General features: G+C 40.2%; 2 protein-coding genes across 2 annotated transcripts; one reads left to right on the top strand and one right to left on the bottom strand.

The window, feature by feature from the left end:
• Nucleotides 1-2,746: 2,746 nt before the first annotated feature.
• LOC120528972 lies at nucleotides 2,747-3,960 on the bottom strand. Its single transcript, XM_039753040.1, has one exon. The coding sequence runs from the start codon at nucleotides 3,926-3,928 to the stop codon at nucleotides 2,747-2,749; it is 1,182 nt and encodes a 393-aa protein (XP_039608974.1). The 5' UTR covers nucleotides 3,929-3,960.
• A 15,687-nt stretch (nucleotides 3,961-19,647) lies between these two features.
• On the top strand, nucleotides 19,648-24,434 carry LOC120528380 (gastrula zinc finger protein XlCGF49.1-like). The gene is made up of 2 exons (XM_039752538.1): nucleotides 19,648-19,670; nucleotides 20,837-24,434. The coding sequence occupies exon 2, from the start codon at nucleotides 20,908-20,910 to the stop codon at nucleotides 21,697-21,699; it is 792 nt and encodes a 263-aa protein (XP_039608472.1). The 5' UTR covers nucleotides 19,648-19,670; nucleotides 20,837-20,907; the 3' UTR covers nucleotides 21,700-24,434.
• The last annotated feature ends 514 nt before the right edge of the window (nucleotides 24,435-24,948 follow it).

The raw sequence follows: 24,948 nt of genomic DNA on the forward strand, positions 1-24,948 counted from the left end.
GGCGTCGACCTGTAAAATAAAAGGTTTGGAAAAGTCAGGACAGTGCAGTAATACATTTTCACAGAAAACTTTTTTCAATGTATTAAAAGCATGTTCACATGTCTCTGTCCATTTGATGTTTCTAGGGGCTTGGTTTTTCAGGAGGTCAGATAGGGGTGCTGCAATGCTTGAAAAGTTCGGAATGAACCGACGGTACCACCCCACTAGTCCCAGAAAGGAACGGACCTGTCTTTTTGTTGCTGGCTGCAGACGATTCTGGATGGCAGCCACTTTGTCAACCTGAGGACGAATAATACCGCCCCCTATGGTGTAACCCAGGTATTGCACCTCGTCCTTACACAAAACTGTTTTTTCTGGGTTTATCACCAAACCAGCATCTTTTAGACGGTCGAAAACTTCAGCAAGGTGCTTTAAGTGGTCTTCCCATGATTGACTAAACACTACCACATCATCAATATATGCTCTAGCGTAGCCTTCTGCTCCTTGCAGCACTTTGTCCATCAAGCGTTGGAAATTGGCAGCTGCCCCATGTAACCCAAATGGCATTACGGTGAACTGGTATAGGCCTCCAGGCGCTCGAAATGCGGTAAGTGGCTTTGACTCTTCTGTCAGTGGTATCTGCCAATAACCTTTACATAAATCAATAGTTGTTAAAAATTTAGCAGGACCCAACTGCTCCACTAATTCATCTACCCTTGGCATGGGGTAGGCATCAAAAGCAGATATTGCATTAACTTTTGAATAGTCTACACAAAATCGCATTTGTCCATTTTTCTTTGGGACGAGTACAACAGGACTACACCATTCACTCACCGATGGTTCAACTATTCCAAGTTGTTTCATTTGCTCCAATTCCTCCTTGAAGACCTCCTGCAAACGTGCCGGGATGCGGAAATACGCAGTTCTCACTGGACCTGGGGAGGTAAGTCTTATATTATGTTGAATGAGCTCAGTCTTACCAGGCAGAGCTCCAAACAAACCCTCTGGAATGATCTGTTGGATTTCCTGTCTTTGTCTGTCACTCAGGTGTTCCAATGAGGGCAACAGTACAGCATCTGGTCTGGATGGCAAATACTGTTCCTCTGCCTCATCCTCCTCCAAGACACTTCGAATGAGAAACTGGAATGAAGGGTTAGTATTCTCATGCCAAGCCTTTAACATATTGATATGAAATGTCTGTTTTGGCTTCCGTGGATGGTCAGGCATCTCAATCTCATAAGTGACTGGACCTTTCTGTGCTGTCACCGTATAAGGCCCCTGCCACTTAGCTAGTAAGCTGCTCTCAGTAGTAGGCAGCAGTAAAAGTACCTTTTGTCCAACAGCGAGGTTACGTTCTCTTGCGGCTTTGTCATACCACGACTTCTGTTTGGTTTGTGCCTTCTCCATATTTTCTTTCACCATCTGGGATAGGTAAGCAAATTTTTCCTGTAAGTTGAGCACAAAAGTTAGCACATTCTTCGATTCTGCTCTGTCTTTATCTCCTTCTAGAGTCTCTCTTAGAACACTGAGAGGACCGCGAACGTATCGACCATATAGCAGTTCAAATGGGGAGAATCCAGTTGATGACTGCGGAACCTCTCGATATGCGAAAAGCAGGTAAGGTAACCATTGGTCCCAATCAGACCCAGTCTCATTCACAAACTTGCGCAACATCTGCTTCAATGTAGCATTGTATCTTTCTACAAGCCCGTCAGTCTGCGGATGATAGGGTGTGGTCCTTAATCCCCTGATTCCTAACAAACTATTTACTTGTTTCATCAGTTTGGAAGTCAGATTGGACCCCTGATCAGTCAGAAGCTCTCTGGGAATCCCTACCCTGGAGAATAGCTGTATAAGCGTCCTAGCTATACTACTGGCATTGGTCTTCTTGAGGGGAAAGGCTTCAGGAACCGTGTCGCATAATCACACACTACTAAAATGTATTTATAACCAGTGCGGCTCCGCTCTAAAGGCCCGACCAGATCGACTGCAATCCTGGAGAATGGCTCTTCAACAACTGGCAGTGGTATTAAGGGCACCTTATCTCCCCTTTTCACAGGTCCTACTTTTTGGCACTCGGCACATTCTTTAATGTATTTTGCCACATCTTTTGTCCAACCCGCCAATAAAAATGTCTAGCAAGCCGTTCTGATGTCTTTACTTGCCCCATATGTCCAGACCAAGGGCTGCTATGACTAAGAAAAAGCACTTGCTCTCTCAGATTCTTCGCAACACAGTCTCTGTCCACTCTCATCTTGGTGGTAAAGTATGTCATGCTCTATGACAAACTTTTCTCCGGTTTTAGCCTGGAGTCCCTCGCAGCCTTGTCAAAACAAACACGCAAGCTCGGGTCATCACGCTGAGCGGAGGCCACATCACTCGGGATGTCAAAGGCATCACCTGGAAGAATAGTAGGAGGTACAAAGTTACCAGCCTTCGGGGAACGCCCCAGAGCTTCTCTTGCCTCCTCTGACTCCGGGCTTTATGGTACGTGCGCGGGCTCTCAGTTATTGAAAAGGGCAGCTCATCCCAATTGTCATGGGATCTCTCCTTCTGCTTGGCTGCTTGAGCCCGTGTAACCACAAGTGCCTCTGCCTGCAGAGCACTCTGCAGCAAGTCTTCTATACCCGCACGCCCAACCCTAAAAGTACTGGGTATGGCATGTTATCAACGATTCCCATTGGCAACTCGTAACCTACACCTTTTATCTCCAGGTTTATCCTTACCAGAGGATAGGTGACCTCTTCACCGTGAACACACCTCAGAACTACGCTCTGCCCGACTCAACCACTTGGCCCTCCAGACACTCTCGTCTCACCAAAGACTGGGTGCTTCCCGTATCTATCAGTGCTTTGTACTGCCGTCCAGCTATAGCAACCCTCACCATCTTCTCCCGGTTTACTAAAGGAGTCATCTTTGTGGGCAGGGGACAGGGTTCAAAACAAAGCTTTGTCTCTCTCTTCTTGGGGCAATTCCTATGAATGTGGCCTTTCTGGTTACAACCGTAGCAAATCACTTCTTCCCTATAAACTCTTCTCTCAGGTAGGTGGACTGCACTAACTGGACCACGACCCGTATCAACCCGAGACATACCTTTGGGCTGTTCCATCGGTCTAGGTTTCATGCTGACTTTGTCTTCTCTTCGCAGATTCCTCGGACGATGAGCGGCCAAAAACACCTCTGCAAGGTCTGCAGCTTCCTTGGAGGTTTTAGGTCGATGTTCCTCCACCCAGGTCCGCAGTCTGCCATCGAACACCTGTAAAAGTTGTTCTAATAAAACAAAGTCAATTATTTGATCCACAGTGTGTTTATCAGGTTGTAACCATTTTGTACAAAGTTCTTTTAGGAGTGCCAGCAGCTCCTTCGGAGACTGTCCATGTTCCCACTCTACAGAGCGAAATCTAATTCTATAAGTTTCTGTGCTAATTTCAAATTTTTCTAGGATGGCCCCTTTAAGGCTGTCGTACCTCAAAGACTCCTCCGCTGGCATGGCCAAAAATGCTGCTCTGGCTCTCCCTGTCAGCAAGGGTACCAAACGGACTGCCCATTCCGACTTTGGCCAGCCACATACTGTCGCCATCCTTTCAAAGGTTGTTAAATAGTGCTCAATGTCCTCAGGCTCGGCAAACGGCATCAGGCGAGGATAATCCATGATTCTCACTGGTGAACCTCTGCTCCTCTCTGCAGGTTCTTCTGAGACTTGCGACCGTGACTGCTGTACTAGATCCACTTGTCCCTGGAGCTGGGTGAATTGGTGTTGGAGGCTCTTGAAACGATGTTCCAACCGCCGATCCTTGTCCTCCTGGACAGCTATGAACTGACGCAAGAGTGTTTCCACAACTCTGATGTCACCGGTGCTGGTGGTATCCTCTGTAGCCTGAGCTGTACTGGAGTCAACTCCATGTCCCCGATCAGGAGTTTCCACTCCAACCTGTTTTTTTGGAGCCATACTGTATCCACAGTCTTCGTCTGTGCTCAAAAAAAAAATGTTCTCTCTCTCTCAACTTGATCTATCCCACCGCTGCCACCAAACTGTGATATCCCGTGTAGTGAGAAGTGGCCCCAGCCTACACTCTGGACATCTGATAGTTCATGAACCGAACGGGATCAAATGGAGAGATGAGACACAGACAAAAATTGAAGGGTGAATGGTGCAAATTTATTTACAAGAGTGCTGTACATAAAGAAATATAGTAGTGTCAGGTGGGCTTTAAGACACAGTCCTTCAACCCTGACTCTTCAAAAATAAATAAAAACAAACAAAAAGGAAAAATATGGTGTATTTACAAAAACAGTGCACTCCTACAAAAACTACACACACACGCTCCAATAATGAAGGTTGTCTTCTTTTATCCCTGGTTCAAGACGTTCCTCCAGCAGGAAAGAAATATGCACAAAAACAAGTGTGTGTATATACAAAAATAAAACAATTGCACCAAACCCAAAATCAAAAACTATCCCAGCACCAAATAAGTATATATACCTCCACCAAAAATAATCACTAGGAGATATATAACTCTATATACAAAAAGAATATATACAAAAGAATATATGCAAAAGCCGCCAAAATTACAACTGCTCCTACAAATAGCTCAGCAGTGCTTATTCCTACCTCGCTCTTAGGTCCACTGACGACCCCTGTTGGCCGGTAACTCTTTAAATATAACCGGCAAGATTGTCCAGCCAATCTGCCAACATGTCTACCTCATGCACCTATCCCGGTAGACGGTAGCGCAATCACGCCACACGCCGCGACACGCCCCGAGCAACTATGTATTTAAAACCAAACTCCTGCGGGTCGCGCGCGTATAAGCCCTCCGGTACAGCCAACGGCTATGCTGAGCTCAAGCACGACCGTGGTTGACTCACCAGTAAGTAAAATCATTTCTCTTACATTATGGGATCCCCATCTCTGACTCAATCAATCAAATGCCGGCTTTCTCTTTTAGGCGCGCCGCACTTTAAACCGCCTGCACTAGGCAGGCTGCGAGGACACCGGAGCGTAAAAATGAACACATGCGGCGGAGCCTGTACTGGCCATTATACCGGCCCCACATGTGTCCAACACCCCGCGTCTCACAGCGCTCACCCGCTAGACGGCCCCGCGTTCCCGCGACAGCGCCTTGAACACACCAATGGTAAGTGCACTTTCATATAGCGAATATAAATGCTGCTACATACTTAAATTTGGTAAGACGCGACGCGCGCATTACCACACCATCTCTTCTCAGATTCTCTTCTCACATGGACAGCCCTGAGCTGGAGGCCATTAGACACCTCAGTGTATGGCCAAGTGAAATGGGAAAGCCCTGTGAGAATAAAAATGTATAATTAACTTCATAAAGTCAGTAAAAATAATCAGCACACTGCAGAGTCTCAGTGCCACCCTTGAGGTTTGGGTCAAAGACACATTTCTCTTGAAGAAGGATGAAAAGTGTGTGGCTAACATCAAAGGTGTTGTGTTGTTATTTAAGTTTAACATTCGTAGTTGAGAATGGCTGCTAATTATAGAATCCTGTCTGCATTTGATAAGAGAAAGGCATACGAGAGCTGGAAAAATTAAAAATTTAATATGGACACGGGTTACTGAACTTAGAAATAAAAACACACACACTTGGGGTTGGACTGTCGCTTACAGGGACAGCATTGAGATGTTAATTTGAGAAGAAAAACTTAACAAAGATGAAGGTGTGACTTTTCTGATAGAAAAACTTGATGTTGCGTTTAAAGGAGAAAAAGGATCATATCTATGAGGATATTCAAATTTTATAGAGTTAAAAGGGCGAGTGCAGATTCTATGGTGGATTAGATCATCGATTTGGAGCAGAGATACTCCTGATGGGTAAATCCACGTAAAATCATCACACTTTTGGACCAAAAAAAAAATTTTCTAAAAATATTCATGACAAAATAAGATAGTGTTAGTAAAAAAAAAATGGCAAATTTTTAAATATATGTTTTATTGCTATTCAAACTTTAATATTATACTCACTCATTACCTGGTAATTTCTTCATTTTTGGGATAGCATAGTATTTTCCCAAACAATAGAGCTTTAAAAGAGCCTTAAAACGATATGAGAACCATTTCTGATCAACTTAAATTTAGGTTGAAAAAGCCAGTCAAAGTCCTAGCCCAGCAGAGTGTTCAGACTTTGTGATCTTAAATCTCCTTATCATTGTACATTCTTGACATTAACGACTCTGGCCATTGTCTCACCTGTAACACATCCCCCCACGTACTTATCACACCCTTTCCTGGGTGCCATTAAAGAGCAGGGATCAAAGTCAGTGTTAACTAAGGCCTTTCAAAAAGTAATTTTTATATAAAAAATAGTCTCAGTTGATCTACCATTAATGAGATTAGAGACATTAACACCTTTGCCGCTCGGCCTGAGAGATCACAGAGCCAACCAGAACAATGGCTTTATGAGTGTCTCTTATTTAACATTGGCCACATTTCCAAATTGAAAAAAAAATAAAAGTTTAAATGTGCTTGGTGTGTGTGATATTCAACCTGAACATTAATAAAATACTATACATAGGAGAGTCTGAAGATTATTTAGAGCCTTCACTTTCCTTAGTTGCACTAAAGTTCAAAGTCTGTGGCCTTTATAAACCTGATTTTTTTGTATATGAAAATTGAGTCCATTGATTTTCATTGCATTTTAAAGGCAAAAATCACACTTTGATAAATCTTTCCTTGGTGTAAAGACAACAAAATATGTGCATAGTGTTTGGATATATGGTTGAGTAATCCTGAGAGTCATATATGTTGGTACGATTTTAACACGCAGGGCACATGTGCATTGCCTCAAGTATACATTTACTTATTATGCTGATGCCTTTACACTTAATGACTTACAACATCCGTGATACATTTGGTTATAATTCTTTTAGTTTTCCGATTAGAGCACATGCAGTAAAACAAGCAGAATGTAAACATCATTAAAAAGTTGCCAGCGTGACAAATTTAAGTTTAAAAGGGGAAAATATGAAAAAAGCGTGTAGTTAATCAGTTTGATATTTTCATTGAGGATGGGAGAGAGGTATTGCATGACTATTTCTAATATATGTACAGTATATATTATACATTCAGAAGAGCATGATTAAAAATATATAATATACTTGTGTGCTAATGTTGTCTAACTATACTTTTAAGTGTTTATTTTATCAGGTTAATCAAATGAAAATATTTTATTGCCAGTGATAGGACATTTGTTAAAATAGCCTGGTAAGGAGATCATCAGTTTTGGTGCACAGAAAACAAACAACTTCCTTCTCTTTCTTATTTGTAAGATTATGTATTGCATGGCTGAGGGAGAATGCAGGGCAGCGGCCATGCAACCTCCACCCACAGAATCGAGAAAGAGCTCTCAATCTGTCAATCCTCTCCATGTCGGGCCCGATGAGGTTTCCCGTGTTAAGTCAAATTAAGCCACAGGCTCCACTCCTGGTGGTGCCCTTAACATCAATTCCTTTACGTTTCCGCTTTGCAATCATACTCCCCCTGGAACCCAAATTTTGATATACAATTTGTGCATATTTGTTGCTTTTTTTCATCATTTTGCTATGTCCACCCATTACTGGTCATTGACTTTACATATACGAATTAGAACAGGTTTTGCAATTTTCTCCAAACCTAAAGGTTCCACTGCAATTCCTCAGAGATAAATGCACTCAGGAGATCCTGGCGAATATTTTGATATGCAGTGTCTGCATGTTTAGTCTTTTTTTCATCAATTAAATGTGTTCATCCATTACTGCACATTGGCTTTAGATATATTGTACAAATAACAACACAATAGACATCCAGATACTTCAAGAACAATTGGGAGAGACTGACAAACATGGCTTTCTTGAAGGTGTAGCCTTGACTTCGAAAAGGGTAAAAGGCAAAATCCATAAACCAAATCTCAACTATGCAGCCTTCCCCATACCCAATATAGCAGTACATGATCTGGAAGTCCCGACATCTCTCCAGTGCCTGCTGCACTGACTGTGGATCCCATCAATTCCCAACAGAGACTGTTATGTTCTGATGACTATACTATTGTGGCATATAGTAACCTGCACCCAGTCACCAAGCCACTTTCTCATTTTGAGTCAAGTAAGAAGAATAAAACCAGTACAGATATTACCTTACATGTCCTTTGTTCATTCCTACTGTGTGGCTGCTATTGCACATTATCACCATGAAAACCAAAGTAGGCTGATTACACTCAAATAGACACAAATAGACACAGGTAGAGGAAACTCTGATTTACAATTCAAGGCTGCTGTGGACCTCAACCAGTCATCTGACTGGGGTTTGGGGTGAAAGAGTAATCTATCCATTAAGTAGCTGATTATTTCCAAAGTTTCACTCAAAAGACTATGCTGGTGATAAAGGCTTCAAAATACAGCAATCAAGCAAAATCAAATTGATTATCTGTATTTACTATCCTGATTTTAATACCCCCAAAAGGTTTTCCATCTTGCAGATATCAGGGCAAGTCGAGGGGCACATCACCTATGGGCTAAACTCCTACTGGGCTGCTGAGTCAGGAACTGACAGACCACAGTAACATTCAGAAAGAATTTTCATCCACAATAAGCTGCTGCCTCTGCCGTTGCTTTGTTGTTTTTGAGTGTTGTGCTAATAATTTATTTGTTTGTTTGAGTGTGTTGTGGCAAACACTTTAATGAATGAACTCTGCACACTTACCCCCTGGTTGTTTCATTGTAGGACCACCGCCTTTGGAGCTGCCGACGAGTGCACTGTGGATCTTCTTGCCTCTTTCTCGTTTCTGAAGATGAGGAGATCAGCCGAGCAGACAATGCCAGCGGCCACACAAGTGTTTACATCAGAGGCTCACTTGGGCTTTTTAGTTTGTTTTTCTCCATTGATGGCATGTGCTGTGTGTGTTACCTTCCTGTCTTGAATCCCATAATGCCTACTATGTTGTCATCTTAATGTAGTCACTCGTCATTAATGGGAGGACACAAACACAGGAGACCCCGGGGGGCTGACGGTAAATGTCTCAGTGATTTCAAGAGTTACGACTACACCATAAGGTTTCTGGTTTCACAAAATGGAGATTGGGGATTTCACGTGGATCTGTTAGGCCAGTGGGATCTGACAAGATACGAATGAGGACTTGGACAGGAGACGTGAGGACGTGATGGCGGGTTTAGGGCCTCTCTGACTCAGTGGCACGTCATTTATTTCCACTGAGTGCAGATGGCCTGGACCAGGAAGAGACTGGAAACAGTGAGAAAGAACAGGAAAAAAATTAAACAGAAACCTGCCACCAACAGAAAGACACGCTAAGTGCAAATCAAGCAGTGTATGATTGGGTCGAACAGGAGTTATGATATGTGGTTTTTACACCAAGTGCCAGAGCCTCAATAATCCTTTATGAGACTCCCCTCTTGGGATCTGACTACCTTACTTTATGTGCAACAGCAGCTGTGTATGCCAGCATTTCTCAACCTTTAAGTATTTGCAAACCAAGTTTTCATAACAGTTTTAATCGCACCCCCCTAACATTTTTTTGAAATGTAGATGCATATTTTATTATACCTACTTAACTTCTATCAACATTTATCTAACTCTATATTTATTGTTCTAGTATCAGAATGTAGCTTAAGTTAATTTGTTTTGCTTTCAACAGATTTTTTTTTCATATTTTTAATTCTTGTTTTCTTTTTTCATATCTTTGCGCCCCCCTTATTGTTACTTCGTGCCCCCCTATTGGGGCCCGCCCCACAGGTTGAGAACCACTGGTGTAGGTGGAATGAACAGAAGACACTTATTCGACTTTAACACCAAAGACGGCCTCGTGCTTGGGAAGTGGTGGTTTGAGGTCAGTGTCTGTGCCATTTCAGGAAGAGACGAGAAACAGTGAGGAAGAAACCTGCCAGAAACACCATGTAAACTACATTTTTCACAAAAAGGTATATACACATCAACTATGGAACCTTTTTCCACTGAAAAACAATGACAAAAAGTTGTACATTTTTAGGTCAATAAATAATTGGCTACAATTTTTTTAATAAGTGGTAGAACTGTACTTGACACAACGTGCATCCCTTAAAAAAGAGACTTGCTTTCAGTGTATTTTAAATATAAAGATTCCTCTGCAAAGGCTGAATTGTCAAAGGAATCAGAAAATTTTTCTGTAAATTTTGATATGCAGTTTGTGCTTTTAAAGGGTTTTTTCTGATTTTTCACATTCACTTACATATACGCATGAGCACAGCTTTTAGCAGATATCTCTAAAACTCAAGTTTTCACAGCAATGGCTGAATGATCATTGGAATCAGAAAATTCTCCTGTAAATGTTGATATGCGGTTTGTGCTTTTAAAGGCTTTTTGACCTGATTTTTTTGTATATGGCCATTGTCTCACCTGTAACATATCCCCCCACGTACGTATCACACCCTTTCCTAGATGCCATTAAAAAGGAGAGATCAAAGTAAGTGTTAACTAAGGCCTTTCAAAAGGTAATTTTTATATAAAAATAGTCTCATTGATCTGCCATTAATGAGATTAGAGACATTAACACCTTTGGCGCTTGGCCTGAGAGAGCACAGAGCCAACCAGAACAATGGCTTTATGAGTGGCTCTTATTTAGCATTGGCCACATTTGAAATTTAAAAAAAAAATAAAAGTATAAATGTGCTTGGTGTGTGTGTGATATACAACCTGAACATTAATAAAATACTATACATAGGAGGGTCTGAAGATTATTTAGAGCCTTCACTTTCCTTAGTTGCACTAAAGTTCAAGGTCTGTGGCCTTTACAAACCTGATTTTTTTGTTTATGAAAATTTAGTCCGTTGATTTGCCATTCATTTGAAAGGCAAAAAATCACACTTTGATAAATCTTTCCTTGGTGTAAAGACAACAAATAATCCTGAGAGTCATATATGTTGGTACTATTTTAACATGCAGGGCACATGTGCTTTGCCTCAAGTATACATTTACGTATTATGCTGACGCCTTTACCCTTAGAGACTTACAACATCCGTGATACATTTGGTTATAGTTCTTTTAGTTATCTGATTAGAGCACATGCTGCAGGGCAAGTGAATTAATCAGGCTGACACAGGGACAGTAGTGGGCTTGATATCTATGAAATTATTAGTATTAAAAGTTTAATAATAATATCAGCCTTATTACATAGAGACTGTCATGTTTATATATTCTTTAAATTGGCAATTTGGCACACAAAAGTATAGATACATCAGCTACATAACCGATACCCACTAGACAACCGGGTCAAACATTTGAAGATTTATGCTATAATTGGTAGCATTTTACTTAACATATTCCCATATTGTCTTTAAAAAAGAAATTTGTTTTGCAGTTTAAATTTTTATTCAATTTCATTCTTGCGTTTTTCTACCCAAAAAGGAGGAGTTAATTAATTTTTTTAAAGTTTATGAACTCTCTTAGTCTTTGCTAAAGGAACATCGAGTCTTGAGATAAGCTCATAGACATTAACGACTCTGGCCATTGTCTCACCTGTAACACACCCCCCCGCCCCCCATGTAAGTATCACACACTTTCCTGGGTGCCATTAAAGAGCAGGGATCAAAGTCAGTGTTAACTAAGGCCTTTCAAAAGCTCATTATTATATACAAAATGGTCTCAGTTGATCTACCATTCATTTAGAAGGCAAAATTCTCACACATACATGCATACATACATAAAAACAACAGAGTAACTGAACACAAACAGTCCTCAGTGAATCAGCACAGATACAGGCTTGAGGGACTCACTCTGGCAAATAGCACAGTTTAAAAGTTTCTGGCCTAACGACTCTGAATGAGGCTGGAAATGCGCCATTGACACACTGAAAAGCTTTTTATTTCTACAAAGTAAAATGTCCATAGATTGTTTAGCTACCACACTTTCAGTGCTGGCATCAAGGAACCTGGGTCAGAGGTCAGTGTCAATACATTGCCAGGCCCAAGTTTGTCTATGACAAATCTCCTGATCAATCTGCCTCTGCCAGTCATTTCAAACGTGAACATGACACACTGAAGAGCCTTCCCTTAATGAAAAAGTTTAAAATAATATTAGGATCCTTAGAGCAATGCATTTCTGTCCCATTTTAATATGTAGGTGGCAGATATGCTTTAATTGAGGGACACTAGACTGACATTGGCACTGCGACCAGTGTGGAAACCAGACTGGAATTTCTCAAATAAATTGTAATTTGTAAGGTGTGACTGAAGCTGACTGGCAACAACTTTTTCTAGTATTTTAGAGAGAAATGGTAAATTTGAAATAGGCCTATAATTATTTAGTATGTGTGGGTCTAGGTCTGACTTTTTAAGTAATGGTTTAATGACTGATATTTTTAGTGCATCAGGTACTGTGCCATGCAATAATGAATTATTGATAATGTTTAGAATAGGCGCTACAAGAACATCCATTGCACTTTTTACTAGTTTTGTTGGCACTGGATCTAGGGAACAAGTAGTGGGCTTCATTTTAGAAATTAAAGTTAAGACTTCCTGCTCAGTTACAGGATTAAAATTACTAAAGTGCTGAATGCAATGTGCGGCAGGGTCTGCTAAGCTAGTATTTGGTTTGTACTGTGATGCTGAGATCTGGGATCTTATATTTTTAATTTTCTCATTGAAGAAGTTCATAAAGTCTGTACTGCTAATATCTGTTGGTATTTTGCACTGTTGATCTGAATTCCCATTTGTTAATTTAGTGACTGTTCTAAACAGTACCCGAGGATTTTTATTATTGCTATCTATTAATGTAGAATAGTATTCTGAGCGAGCTTTAAAGAGAGCTTTTTTATATTTATTTACACTCTCTGTCCATGTATTTTGAAAGACATGTAGCTTTGTTGTTCTCCATCTGCGCTCCAGTTCTTGACATTCTAATTTAAGAGCTCGAGTATTTTCATTAAACCAGGGAGAGTTTCTATGTGCTTTAATCACTTTTGTTTTAGGGGAGCCACTGTGTCCAGAGTATCTCTCAAGGTCACATTATAATGTGATGTTAGCTGATCTCAATTGTTTTCCACGTTTACATTTGATGTTAACTGATCTAAATGGTTTTCCACAATTACAATTGACTCAAAGTATCTATACATTTTGAAGCAGAATTATAATCTAGATGTTGCACTGTCTTTGCTTTAATCTGTGAGTGCATTGGTATGGGCAGAACTAAATCAAATGTAATTAAGAAGTGATTGGAAATAACTACATTTAATGGAGTAATATTTAAATTTTGAATTTCAACTTTGTAAGTTATAATTAAATCTAATGTGTGGTTATGATTATGAGTTGGACCTTTGACAATCTGACAAAATCCTACTGAATTTAACAAATAAGTAAAACATTTGCTAAAAGTGTCAGTTTCCACATCAATGTGTACATTAAAATCTCCCATCAGAACTACGTGATCATATTTTATAGCCAAATCAGACAGAAGGTTGCTAAATTCAGTCATGAACAATGAATATGGCCCTGGTGGTCTGTAGACTAGCACTATAATTGTGTTGGAATCTGTTTTAATATTTAAAGTGAATGCCTCAAAGGATGTAAAGTTGCCTAAATATTTAGAAGTGATTTGCATTTTGTTACAATGAATTATTCCAAGGCCTCCTCCTCGACCAGAATCTCTACACTTATGAAGGAACGAGTATCCATCTGGTGACACCTCAGGTAGGGGAACAGTGTCACATTTACTAAGCCAGGTTTCAGTGATAAGACACAGATCAGATTTTCTACTTAATATAATATCATTTACCAAAGCAGCTTTACTGATGAGAGTGAATGTTCAATAAGCAGAATTTAAAACTGCATGCTTCTTTCTTAAATGCTGATATATTTTTTATTTAATTTGAAGTTAATTTCTATTACAGGTGCCCCTGGTGGAGGGTCTGGTTTTATCCCTTGGTCTAATTATACACCTTGTTTTTGCTTATCAGTTAATTTAAGGTTTGCATCAAGACTAAATTTAATGGATGCCCCACAACAGGGATTATGGGTAACAGCTTCAGGACAGTAACAGGTGGGATAAACAACAGCCTGTGATTTAAGATCACATGACTACAGCCTGTATGGTACTCTGATCAGTCAACGAGACAGTTTTGTTGCCATATTTTGGGATAAAACATAAGATCCCCTCCAGTTAGGATGGAGAACATCTCTTTTGAAAAATCCAGGCGTTTCCCAAAAATCATCCCAAATGCATCCAGGTGAAGAAGTCAGGAGATGAATAAAACAAAGGTGGAGGTTCACATAATATCCCATCAGGAGATGAAAATTAAGCAGAAAGCATGCAAGGAAATATATTAAGAATCGCGATTATAGGACAGTGGCTGCTGACATAAACTAATACATAAAAACGAAGTTAAAACATAGATTAGCGAGACAAGCAGATGGCAAGCCACACCAGTCGTAATAATAATATGTCCCACATGATTAGTTTGCTAACTGGAAATCTCCAGCTATAACGTCCACATATTTGAGTGAATAGTAAGAAGATAACGGTGTCTCTTAACATTACTGTTCTCATGATGTATGTTTGAAACACAGGAATAATAATATCCCTTTTTACTTTCATTATAATGTGACACTTTATAGGAGGATAAGATAAAACTTATTCAGCACCCTTTTGAAACAGTAAATTTTATTTGCCAAGGTGCTGAGAAATTAAAGTTAATTTAAAATGCTTAGATAGCATAAGTCTGAGACTAAGAGATATTTCTGCTCGTCCCAAGTAACAATAATTACTGTCATTCTTACAGCGCCCGTCGGTTCAGTGATTCTGCCTTACAATAAGAGGGCAGTTCAACCTTGCAGTGGGCGTGTCTTGGTGTTTTTGATGTATCGTTATGGTTGGGCGTCCCGTGAAAGACTTTGAGGGCGTGTCGCGGTGTTGTGGGCGTTCCGTGTATAATATAGTAGATATCTACCGCGTGCAGCAGTTACTGTCTATTTGCTCTTATGACACCCTCGTGCAGAGACTTTTCCACGGCCACAAGATCAAGCAAAGGTGCAGAAGGTAAGACAAAATCGAACGTGGTGATAGCGTGCGGGTTGTTGAAGAAGATCACGACATGTTGAGCGGCTTTAATTTTAAGGAGGTGCCGCGTGGTTCGCTTTTAAGTGCTGGGGATTGAACGCTACGTTTTTTAAGGCGGCACAGCAAATCGCAACTTCACGAGTTTATTGTGAATGACGGGGGTCGCGCACTTCTTAGCTGGTGCTAAATTAATTTATGTTGCTACATCTGACTTGGCGGAGGCGCGTTAACTCGTGATTGCTTCTGCTCTCTTTACGCTCGTGCACTTTTCCGCACTGCTTCTCCTTTTGATTTCGCGCATGCTCCGAACTGTGCTGTCCTTCGGGCACGCGCTTGTTTAGCCGCTCGTTCCCGCACGGCCCCGTCGTTCAGTTCTGATTTTTCTCGAGCTCTGCGTGTTTTTTGCGTTTTTTCCTTTTTCCTCTAAAGACGTCATCGGCAAACTGTGTTAAAGTAGCGTCGCACGATATAACTTTACAGGACTCGTTCAGGTTTCATTTCCATTAGTTTGATTTCATTTTCTGTATGTTCTTATCAGAAAAGATGCTCGTGCGGTTTCACTGTAACAGCGAGACTTTAATACAAACATTAAACAAGCTAGTGCTGCTGGAAGGATACAGTAAAATCTACAGCTGGCATGGCATTACGAGTACATTCTTGTGATATTTAAAACGGTTTTGTTTTATTTAATGTCCAACTACTTTCAGTATTTCTGTACACTTTGATTGCTTACTAGAGATGGCCGTGTTAAATGAAGAACAAGCCTGTTTGTGTCGGACCACATGAAGCCATCAAAATACAAAATGTGAAAGCTGCAGAGCCGCGACTCGACTATTATGGGCTGGACCTCAACTGTCTGCCCTCATTGTTTAACAACAAACTTATTTGCGATATAATTCTCTAAAAGTTTAAATCGTTCGATTATCGACATTATGGCTGAATCAATTATTAATAAAATAAAAGTTTTAAAAGTTAATTTTGGATCTCTAGCACATTCCTCTTTCGATTCGGAATCAAAACTTCTTTTTCTTCTTCGCTGTCTTACATTATCCTAAAATGCTGGTTCATCGTCTATGTCTTCTGTAATTTTGCGCTGTGCCTTTTATTATCGATTCAAATGATTCATCTGTCCTGAAATCATTCAAGTAATGTTTAAGCTTTTTTTTTTTTAAATTTCAAGAGCTTCATTTAAGTTAAAATTGTGACTTTGTACCTTTTTCCTAACGAAAAAAAAGAGAACATATACATTTAATATGAGTTCACTTTGAAATGAATGTGTTGGCCTGAAATTTGAAGTTTATTTTAAAGCGAGATTTATTTCTTTTGTTTGTAATTTTAAGGGTCTCATGGTGTCGATTTTGCTTTCCCATCTTATATTGGAGGGCGGCACGGTGGTGTAGTGGTTACGCTGCTGCCTCGCAGTTAGGACACCTGGGTTCGCTTCCCGAGCCCTCCCTGCGTGGAGTTTGCATGTTCTCCCCGTGTCTGCTTGGGTTTCTTGCCACAGTCCAAAGACATGCAGGTTAGGTGAGTTGGCGATTCTAAATTGTGCCCTGTGGTGGGCTGCCCCCCTGTCTGGGATTTGTTTCCTGCCTTGTGCCCTGGGTTGGCTGGATTGGTTCCAGCAGACCCCCGTGACCCTTTAGTTAGGATGTAGCGAGTTGGATAATTTGCTTTCCCATCTTATATTGGGCAATGGATTCAAAGTTAATTGTTTTAAATATTTAAATTACATGTTCCAGCATTTCGTACACAAAGAAAATATTTTATAAGCTTATTGAATGATACTAAAAAAATTAACTGTTTCAAGTGAAATTTTTGCAGCATCACTGACGATTAATTATTCCTTTTCCAAGAAAGGGTTCCAATACAATATGGCGTCACTCGGTGGCTCTGAGAGCCGTGCCTTGACCTTTCTTTCTTTCTTTCTTCCTTCATAAACACCACCCATGGAGTAAGCCATATTATCACAAAACTGCATCCGCTGGGAAAACCCCTTTAAATTCCCCAGAAACAAACACCAGTATACAATAACATTTGTGCTGTCATTTTATTGATTCCAGTAAACCGGCTAATTCTGAACATTTTTGTTACAATATTGATGCTCCATATTTTGGTGCAGTTCTAGCAATAATGCGCACAACGAGAAGAAGCCTCACACGAAAAATGAATACATTTTATTTGTTGTGGACTTTTTTCCGTCAGCTTTTGGTGCCCTCTGTAGCTTAGTGTCGTTATGCGATGCACACCCACTTGTGCCGGCCCTGAGTTGAATGTTTACTCGCCTATCACGATGTTGAGAACGCGGTGCTCTCAGCTATCTGTGCTTTCGTCAACTACAACATAAATTTTCTTGCCACTAATCTTTCGAAGAACGCCCTCCATATGTTGTTCATAGTCACAGGCCAATGAGTTTGACGAAGACTGCCCTCAGTGCCTCCCTGTTTTCAATGCTTAATAAAGATAGGACACATCTTCATCATTCTTTCGAGTGGTATGTCCGACTCTGCATACAAAGATAAAAAATCCTCCACAGACTGGCGCCTTGCATCTGACGATTTTGTAGTTTCTGCTGTTGTTACCTGAAGATGCACACCTATTGATCTTAATTTTTCCTTGTTCTTGAGATGGGTTTTAGGTTTGACGCTGTCATTTCAAGTATCTTCTTGTGTCCAGTCTATGGTGTGCTGGCATAACTTGCAGAAAAGTAATTGTCCAGATTTGTAAAAGTCACAGGGATATTGTTTTGCCATCAATGTTGCAGTTAAGCTCATGTTTTTTTTAGTTTTTTGGACTTTTGGGGTATCTGATTTTGCTCGCTTTGACATTTCTGTCTCATAGAGCTATAGCTAATTCACATGTATTTAACATGAAAACATACAGGAAAGACGCACAAACAGAGAGAGAGAGAGGCATGACTGAATTTCTACAAAGAGTTGTGTTCACTTGAAAAACAACAAACTACAAAATAGTATCTGACTGATAGGACTACAGCGTATTCAATCGTTTTAATATATTGGGCAGATTTGTAACAGTCATCCCTTCAGTCTCTAAATTCCGCACATTTATAAATCTAAAATCCATTTTTCTGTCTTAATTCTGTCATTCCATCTTTTTCATCCAGCCAGTAATAAACTGTGGTGTCCACTTGTGAAACTTCTCCAGCTGTCTTCAGCGTGATCTTCTTTACTTTATTGCACCAGTGAAGTGCTGTGACTGTGAGACCAATCAGACATTTCTGAGCCTCCGGTTTTCTTGCACTTTAAGCCTCCATAGGTGGACGAATATCAGTTTCATGTGTGACAGTAATACCCATTGTTACCAGACTTGAATTTACTACAAAAATTCTAATTGGCGGCAATTCAATTGACGTTAAAATACGTGCCATCGATGATGTTAATGCCAGCTACCTTTGGTTTGTATCTAAACACATCATGTCCAACAGCTTTAAAGCTCGCACAGCATCAGGCCCAGTGTGTGTTTTTTTTATTTCTAAGCTCAGTAACCCGTGTCCATATTAAATCTTCATTTTCCCAGCTCTCGTATTTCTTTCTCTTGTCAAATGCAGGCAGGATTCTATAATTAGCAGCCATCCTCTACTACGAATGTTAAACTTAAATAACAACACAACACCTTTGATGTTAGCCACATGCTTTTTATTCTTCTCTCCCATAAAAAAACACCCATCATGAGTAACCTCCTACGGAACCACTCTCCTCATACATAAGATAAAGAATATAACAACTTAACAGAAAGAAGCTCCAAATGTGCAGTTCAGCACAGTCCAGCGAGGATATCCAACAAAGCCCTAAATATGACAGCTTTAATAGACCTGCCATTGCTGTGTCCAAACATCATGGTGCTGTGAAGATAAAGTGTTGTCATATCTACATGGTGGGGCTGAAATGTATGCATATCCCCTTTAATGAAGGTCTGCTGTGCACTTTGATCACATCTGAATTGTTTGATTTGTAATTTTAAACTGTGAGACAGAGGAGGAAATCAAGACAAATGTCCTTGAACCAAACCTTATGGAGAGCACTGTGACCCTGAAGTGTGCTCATTATTTTTACTGACTTTATGAAATTAATTCTACACTTTTATTTTCACAGGGCTTTCCCATTTCACTTGTCCATACACTGAGGTGTCTAATGGCCTCCAACTCAGGGCTGTTCATGTGAGAAGTGAATCTGAGAAGAGATAGGCAGACAGTTAAAGAGAGAGAAGAGTTTGCCACACAGCATGGCCTCTGCCAAAGAAGATGGTGTGAATGAAAAAACAGTGGACATTAAAGAGGAGGACTGTGAGTGGCTCACAACAGAGGATGTGCGTGTGAAGCTGAAAGATCACAAAGAAAGAATTTCAGTTTTTAAAGAGGAGGACGAGTGCAAGTGGGTGACTGCTGCCATTAAAGCTGAGGATTTGAATGATTTCTCAAGTAGTCTTGAACTTCAAAAGTATGAAACTGAGGATATTTTGAAAGAAGATGCCTGTGAAGAATCTCCATCCAGTTTACAGTCCTGGTCCACTAATATCGCACGACTGGCTACGCTGGAGAATTCTGCAGAGCTGAAATCAGAGTCTGAAGAGAAAATCCCCAAGGGGAATTGGAGAGAAGGAGAAGAGTCACCTGGGAGTGTTGGAATAAGTGAGTAATATGATTAAATAGAAAAGAAAGAGAGTGTTTATAAATTTTAACAGTGGGTGCTTTGATGTTTTTAGAAGATTGAAATGAGAGTGGAAAACACAGTTAATTGAACTTGGATAAAGACCATTTGCTCGGGTGCATGATAACAAACAATAGGTTAGTGTTTAGCGCTTAACTTAGACATCATGGAGCTTTGACTGCAGCTGTGATGTATGTTAGGTCAAAAAGCGCATTATGGTCAATGAAAATATCAAAAGTCATATTTTGTTGGAGTCATGTATATTTCTTTAATTGAGTGGCAGTTAAGGCAGACATGTCCACAAAAAGAAAGAAATAAATAAGTAAGAATAAAATCCTCAGCCCTGTTCACTAAATAAGAGTGAATTTGCTCAAGCCAGTGCACAGCTAATATGTTCCTCATCTTTCTAATGGTAATCTCACGCACTTTAATGTTAACAGTGACAAGACCTATCTGTATGAGCCATGATGACATTCAAGGGGTCTCGGGGTCTTCATTCAGCATCTTGTGTTCTGTTCTGAGACTGAACTTGCTGGGGCAGCATGACCTGGATAAGTTGCCATTTGTGTTAAATCTTCACTAGGGGATGATCTTGGGCCCTTCCGTCTCCCATAGTCACATTAGGTCAATTTGGTGTTACCACTCCACTTCACCTGCATGTTTTTGGGGATCATTCAAGATCAGCTGTTAAGATCAGCTAATTTTGATTGAAAATTGGCTGATTTTGATTTGTGATCGATTGATCAGATCAGGCCTGTCTTTCACATATGAAAGAGAGGTGGAGAAATTGAACAGACGGCAAGAGAACAAATAAAGACCACACATGGAGTGGAAAGACCATAAATGGCACTTCAGTGTGATAAAGAAACACCAACCAGTGTGCCGCCAGTTCACTTATACTGTTTCATTTATTTTAAATGGTTGGAAGTGCTTAGGAATTTGGACATCAAACCCTGAAGTTGCAGGTTCAAATTCAGCTATCGACACCATGTGATCACGAGCAAGTCATGTGACTTGCCTGTGCTCCAGTTGGAAAAACAAGAGAAATGTAACCAATTGTGTCTCAAATGTTGTAAGTCACCTTGGATAAAACATGTCAGGAAAAATAATAATTATAATAATATTTAAAATGTTTGTGTTCTTTCAGATTTACAGAAGAATGGCAGCTTCTGTCCACCTTCATTTGGTCATCCCTCTCTTCAATACAATGAGAAAGGTATGAAGAAATTAGCAAGAGGATCAGAGAACCTGACAGCAGCCTTTTTGCAGTGCAGTTCTCTCCCTGCTGCTGGAGTAACACAGACAGAAGCCATCAAAACTGATCAACAACAAGTGGAATGTGGCAAACAATTCACACAAAAAAGTGATCTTAATGAGCATATGAAGATTCACAATGGAGAAAAAACATATTGTTGTCATGAATGTGGTACGTCGTTCTCTAGGAGAAGCAATCTTCAGCGTCATAGAAGAATCCACACAGGTGAAAAACCTCATTGCTGTTCAGAGTGTGGTAAATCGTTCTCACGTATAAGCAATCTTCAGACGCACAGAAGAATCCACACAGGAGAAAAACCTCATTGCTGTCCAGAATGTGGTATGTCGTTCTCAATGAGAAGCCATCTTCAAACACACAGAAGAATCCACACAGGTGAAAAACCTCATTGCTGTTCAGAATGTGGTAAGCGGTTCTCTAGGAGAAGCGACCTTCAGCATCATATAAGAATCCACACAGGAGAAAAAACTAATTGCTGTCCAGATTGTGGTAAGTCATTCTCACGTATAAGCAATCTTCAGACGCACAGACTAATCCACACAGGAGAAAAACCTCATTGCTGTCCAGAATGTGGTAAGTCATTCTCACATCTATGCAATCTTCAAACGCACAGAAGAATCCACACAGGAGAAAAACCTCATTGCTGTCCAGAATGTGGTAAGTCATTCTCAAGGAGAAGCCATCTTCAGAGGCACAGAAGAAGCCACACAGGAGAAAAACCTTATTGTTGTCCATAATGTGGCAAACAATATTCTGACAAACTCAGTTTTCAAAAGCACACAGAAATTGATACTGGAGAGAAGTCATATTGCTGTTCTCAATGTGTAAAAAGGTTTTTCAACAGTAGGTGTTTTCGAGTACAAACTCACACTGAAGAGAAAATGAAGTATGTCTGTTCTAAAAAGTGGCAAATGTTGTGCAAGCAAGAACAGTCTTCATAGATACGCCAAATTCCATACTGGAGAAAAAAAATTTTGGTGTTTTGAATGGGTGAAACGATTCTTAGACTTGAGCGTACTTCAGTACCACATCTGAACTCACACCTGCGACAAACCTTTATTGTTGTCCTGAATGTGATAAGCAGTTCTCCTAACAAAGCACTCTACAGAGTCACATCAGACTTCACACCTGAGAGAGACCCCACCATTAACTGGAATGTGGGAAGCAATTCTCATGCCTCAGTTCTCTGTATAATAATAGGAGAACTTATACTGGAGAGTAGCCTTACTGAATGTGGAATGTGATTCTCCTATAATAGTTCTCTTCACAATCATAAACTAATTAATTCTGGTAAGAAACAATGCTGTTTTGACTGTTGAAAGCTTTTCTCAGACAGCACGACTTCTAAAGTTCACATGAGAACTCACTCTAGAGAGAAATCTCATAGCTGTCTAGAGTGTGGCAAACGATTCTCACGTCAAAGTGCACTGAGCTGCCACAAGGATCCACAGTAGAGAGAAGCAGTACATCTGTTCTGAATGTGGTAAAGTGTACTCTGTCATATTGAAATAAAGCCTGTCCCAGAAATGACAAATGATCTTTCCATTGGCTTCTCAATGAAAACAATTGAAGAAAAATCTTCTGAATGCTTTAAAGGACTCCAGTTGAAAGTAGCTAATAAGTTTATAAGAATAATGGCGAAAACACTGAAAGTATAAACAGATCGTAGATGTAAGTTCACTTCAGAGCCACATATGAATTCACAGTGGAATGAGCACACTGGAATACAGCAGCAAGGATCTTCTTCAACAACTTATAGGTGCAAGAAAAAACCTTATTGTTGTCCTAAATGTGGTAAATGCTTTTCAGACAGTGATGCCCTTCATATTCATAAATGACTGTCTTACATGAGGTAAGCCTCTTAGCTGTTCTGAATGTTGAAGGTGGTCCTCCTGTATCAGCCGTCATCAGTAACATGTAAGATTTTATGAAAGACTCAGAAACTGTACTGCCAGGATGTCAGCCATACAGGGACTGATCATCTCTGCACCAATGCTGTGACATAAGATGGTGAACAATACAAACAGCAGACAACAGAATGAGGTAGCAACAGTACTGTGTAGTGATAACAACTTCAACCACAGAGCACAACTGAAAAAGTTCAACGTAATAATGAAAATAATGGAGAAATCAAATCAAATCCACAGTGCAGTGCCAACTACCAGGAGGTGCCACTGACAACAGGGGAATTTTTTTTGTTTTGGATCTTTGGAGATGGGGCCTTATCTGAGTAACAATGAACTTGTACCGTCTCTGGGATGATGTCTGATGACTGACACCTGGGTTGAGTACAGACAGCCATTTTTAACCCTGAAAGTGAAGAAGTCATTTAGTGACGTCAGCTTACAGCCAATGCTGTCCAATCAGGTACTGGGGAGAGACAGTCGAGGAGGAAAGGAGACTAAAAAGAGAGCCATCACATGACAGACCAATGTAGAGGGGCTTTATAAGACCTTTACACTAATTTAGGTCATCATTTATAAACGGTAAGAGTCTTTACAAACACATTTATCAGCTGTTTGTCAAAGGTGAGTTCAAAAGTGGGAAATTAAGAAGATATAAATAAAATGAAACATTTAGGATTTAAAGAGAAATGTTTAAGACCTGAGAAAAGGAGTCACTACAGCATGCTAGGGTTAGCACGGGGGACCACAGTTGTGAAGAATATCAATTAATATGCAAAAGGAACATTATTTATAATAATAATAATGTTTTGAAAACAGCTGACCCAGCTGTTCATTTGATAAATTAACCTAAAAATATAACGGCTTTAACTTTGCTACATGTCAGTATATCCTGGGGTGGTGTGTGCAGGATGCTCTATACTCCAAATGTTTTAGTTCAGGTTTGAGTCTGAGTTCAGTACCTTCTTCATATCGATACCCAAGACAACGTTTCTTCACGTTGAAACTAGAAGCTGGATGCCACAGGAGCTCCAATAAACTCCAACAGCAGGATGGACAATTAGAAAGCTCTGCTTTGAGATAGTGTCAGCTACACAAAGCTTCGGCTTCATTTATCTTATCTAAAAAGGGTACACTGGCAATGAATTGCAAGAAGGTAGACAAATATAAAAAGTGGAAACCACAAAATGAAGAAGTGACATCGATGAAATACGCTCAGTGGCAGAGGTAACTTGGACAAAATCAGAAAGGACAGCACAGAAAAGGCAGGTACCAATTGAAAACAAAAGAAGAAAGTTGATTGGTGGGAAGAACTGTCAGTCACTCCTGAGTGGACTGTTGAGGACAGCTGTGGCATGCAGACTTCAAAGTTCATGTGTTTTTGATTTCAAATCTGTGACCATGCACTGAATAAGTCTGTTATTTATTTGTTAGCATATACTGAAACTGTAATATCATCACAAAGATCAGCATTTTATTAATACATGAATTACATTCCAATAGGTTGTGCACTGCTAATGATAACACTGAGGTCCATGCTGATCACTTATATTTCATCCCAGCTTATTAAATGCCACATTCCTTTGATATTTCTGTACGTTGTCTTTATTTCTTGAGTGACTGAAGTAAATGTTAGGACAATGGATGTTGGAAATTGCTGCCTTCTTGCCCAGGGTGTTATCAACGCTGAGAAGTTCCACTTGAATAATAATAATTCTTTATATTTTTATTTTGCTTTTCTCAAAACTCTTCTACACAGGGAGTGGGGAGCAACTTCAACCACCACTAATGTCCAGCATCCACCTGATGATGTGACAGCAGCCATTTTTGTGCCAGTATGCTCACCACACATGAGCTATCAGTTAGCTAATGACAGAGAGGGGACGATTAGGGGGACACAATGAAAAGGCCTTGGAGGGCAGTTTAGCCAAGACAAGATACACAGGGATGGTTTAATAACCACAGTGGGACGGGACTTCAGTTTTATGCCTTATCTGAAGGACAGCACCATTTATACAGCACAGTGTCCTCGTCACTGCACTAGGGCAATGGGATCCACATTCAGACCACCGGTTAAGCCCC

The sequence above is a fragment of the Polypterus senegalus genome, chromosome 4 (assembly GCF_016835505.1).
Source record: "Polypterus senegalus isolate Bchr_013 chromosome 4, ASM1683550v1, whole genome shotgun sequence".
NCBI lineage: Eukaryota > Metazoa > Chordata > Cladistia > Polypteriformes > Polypteridae > Polypterus > Polypterus senegalus.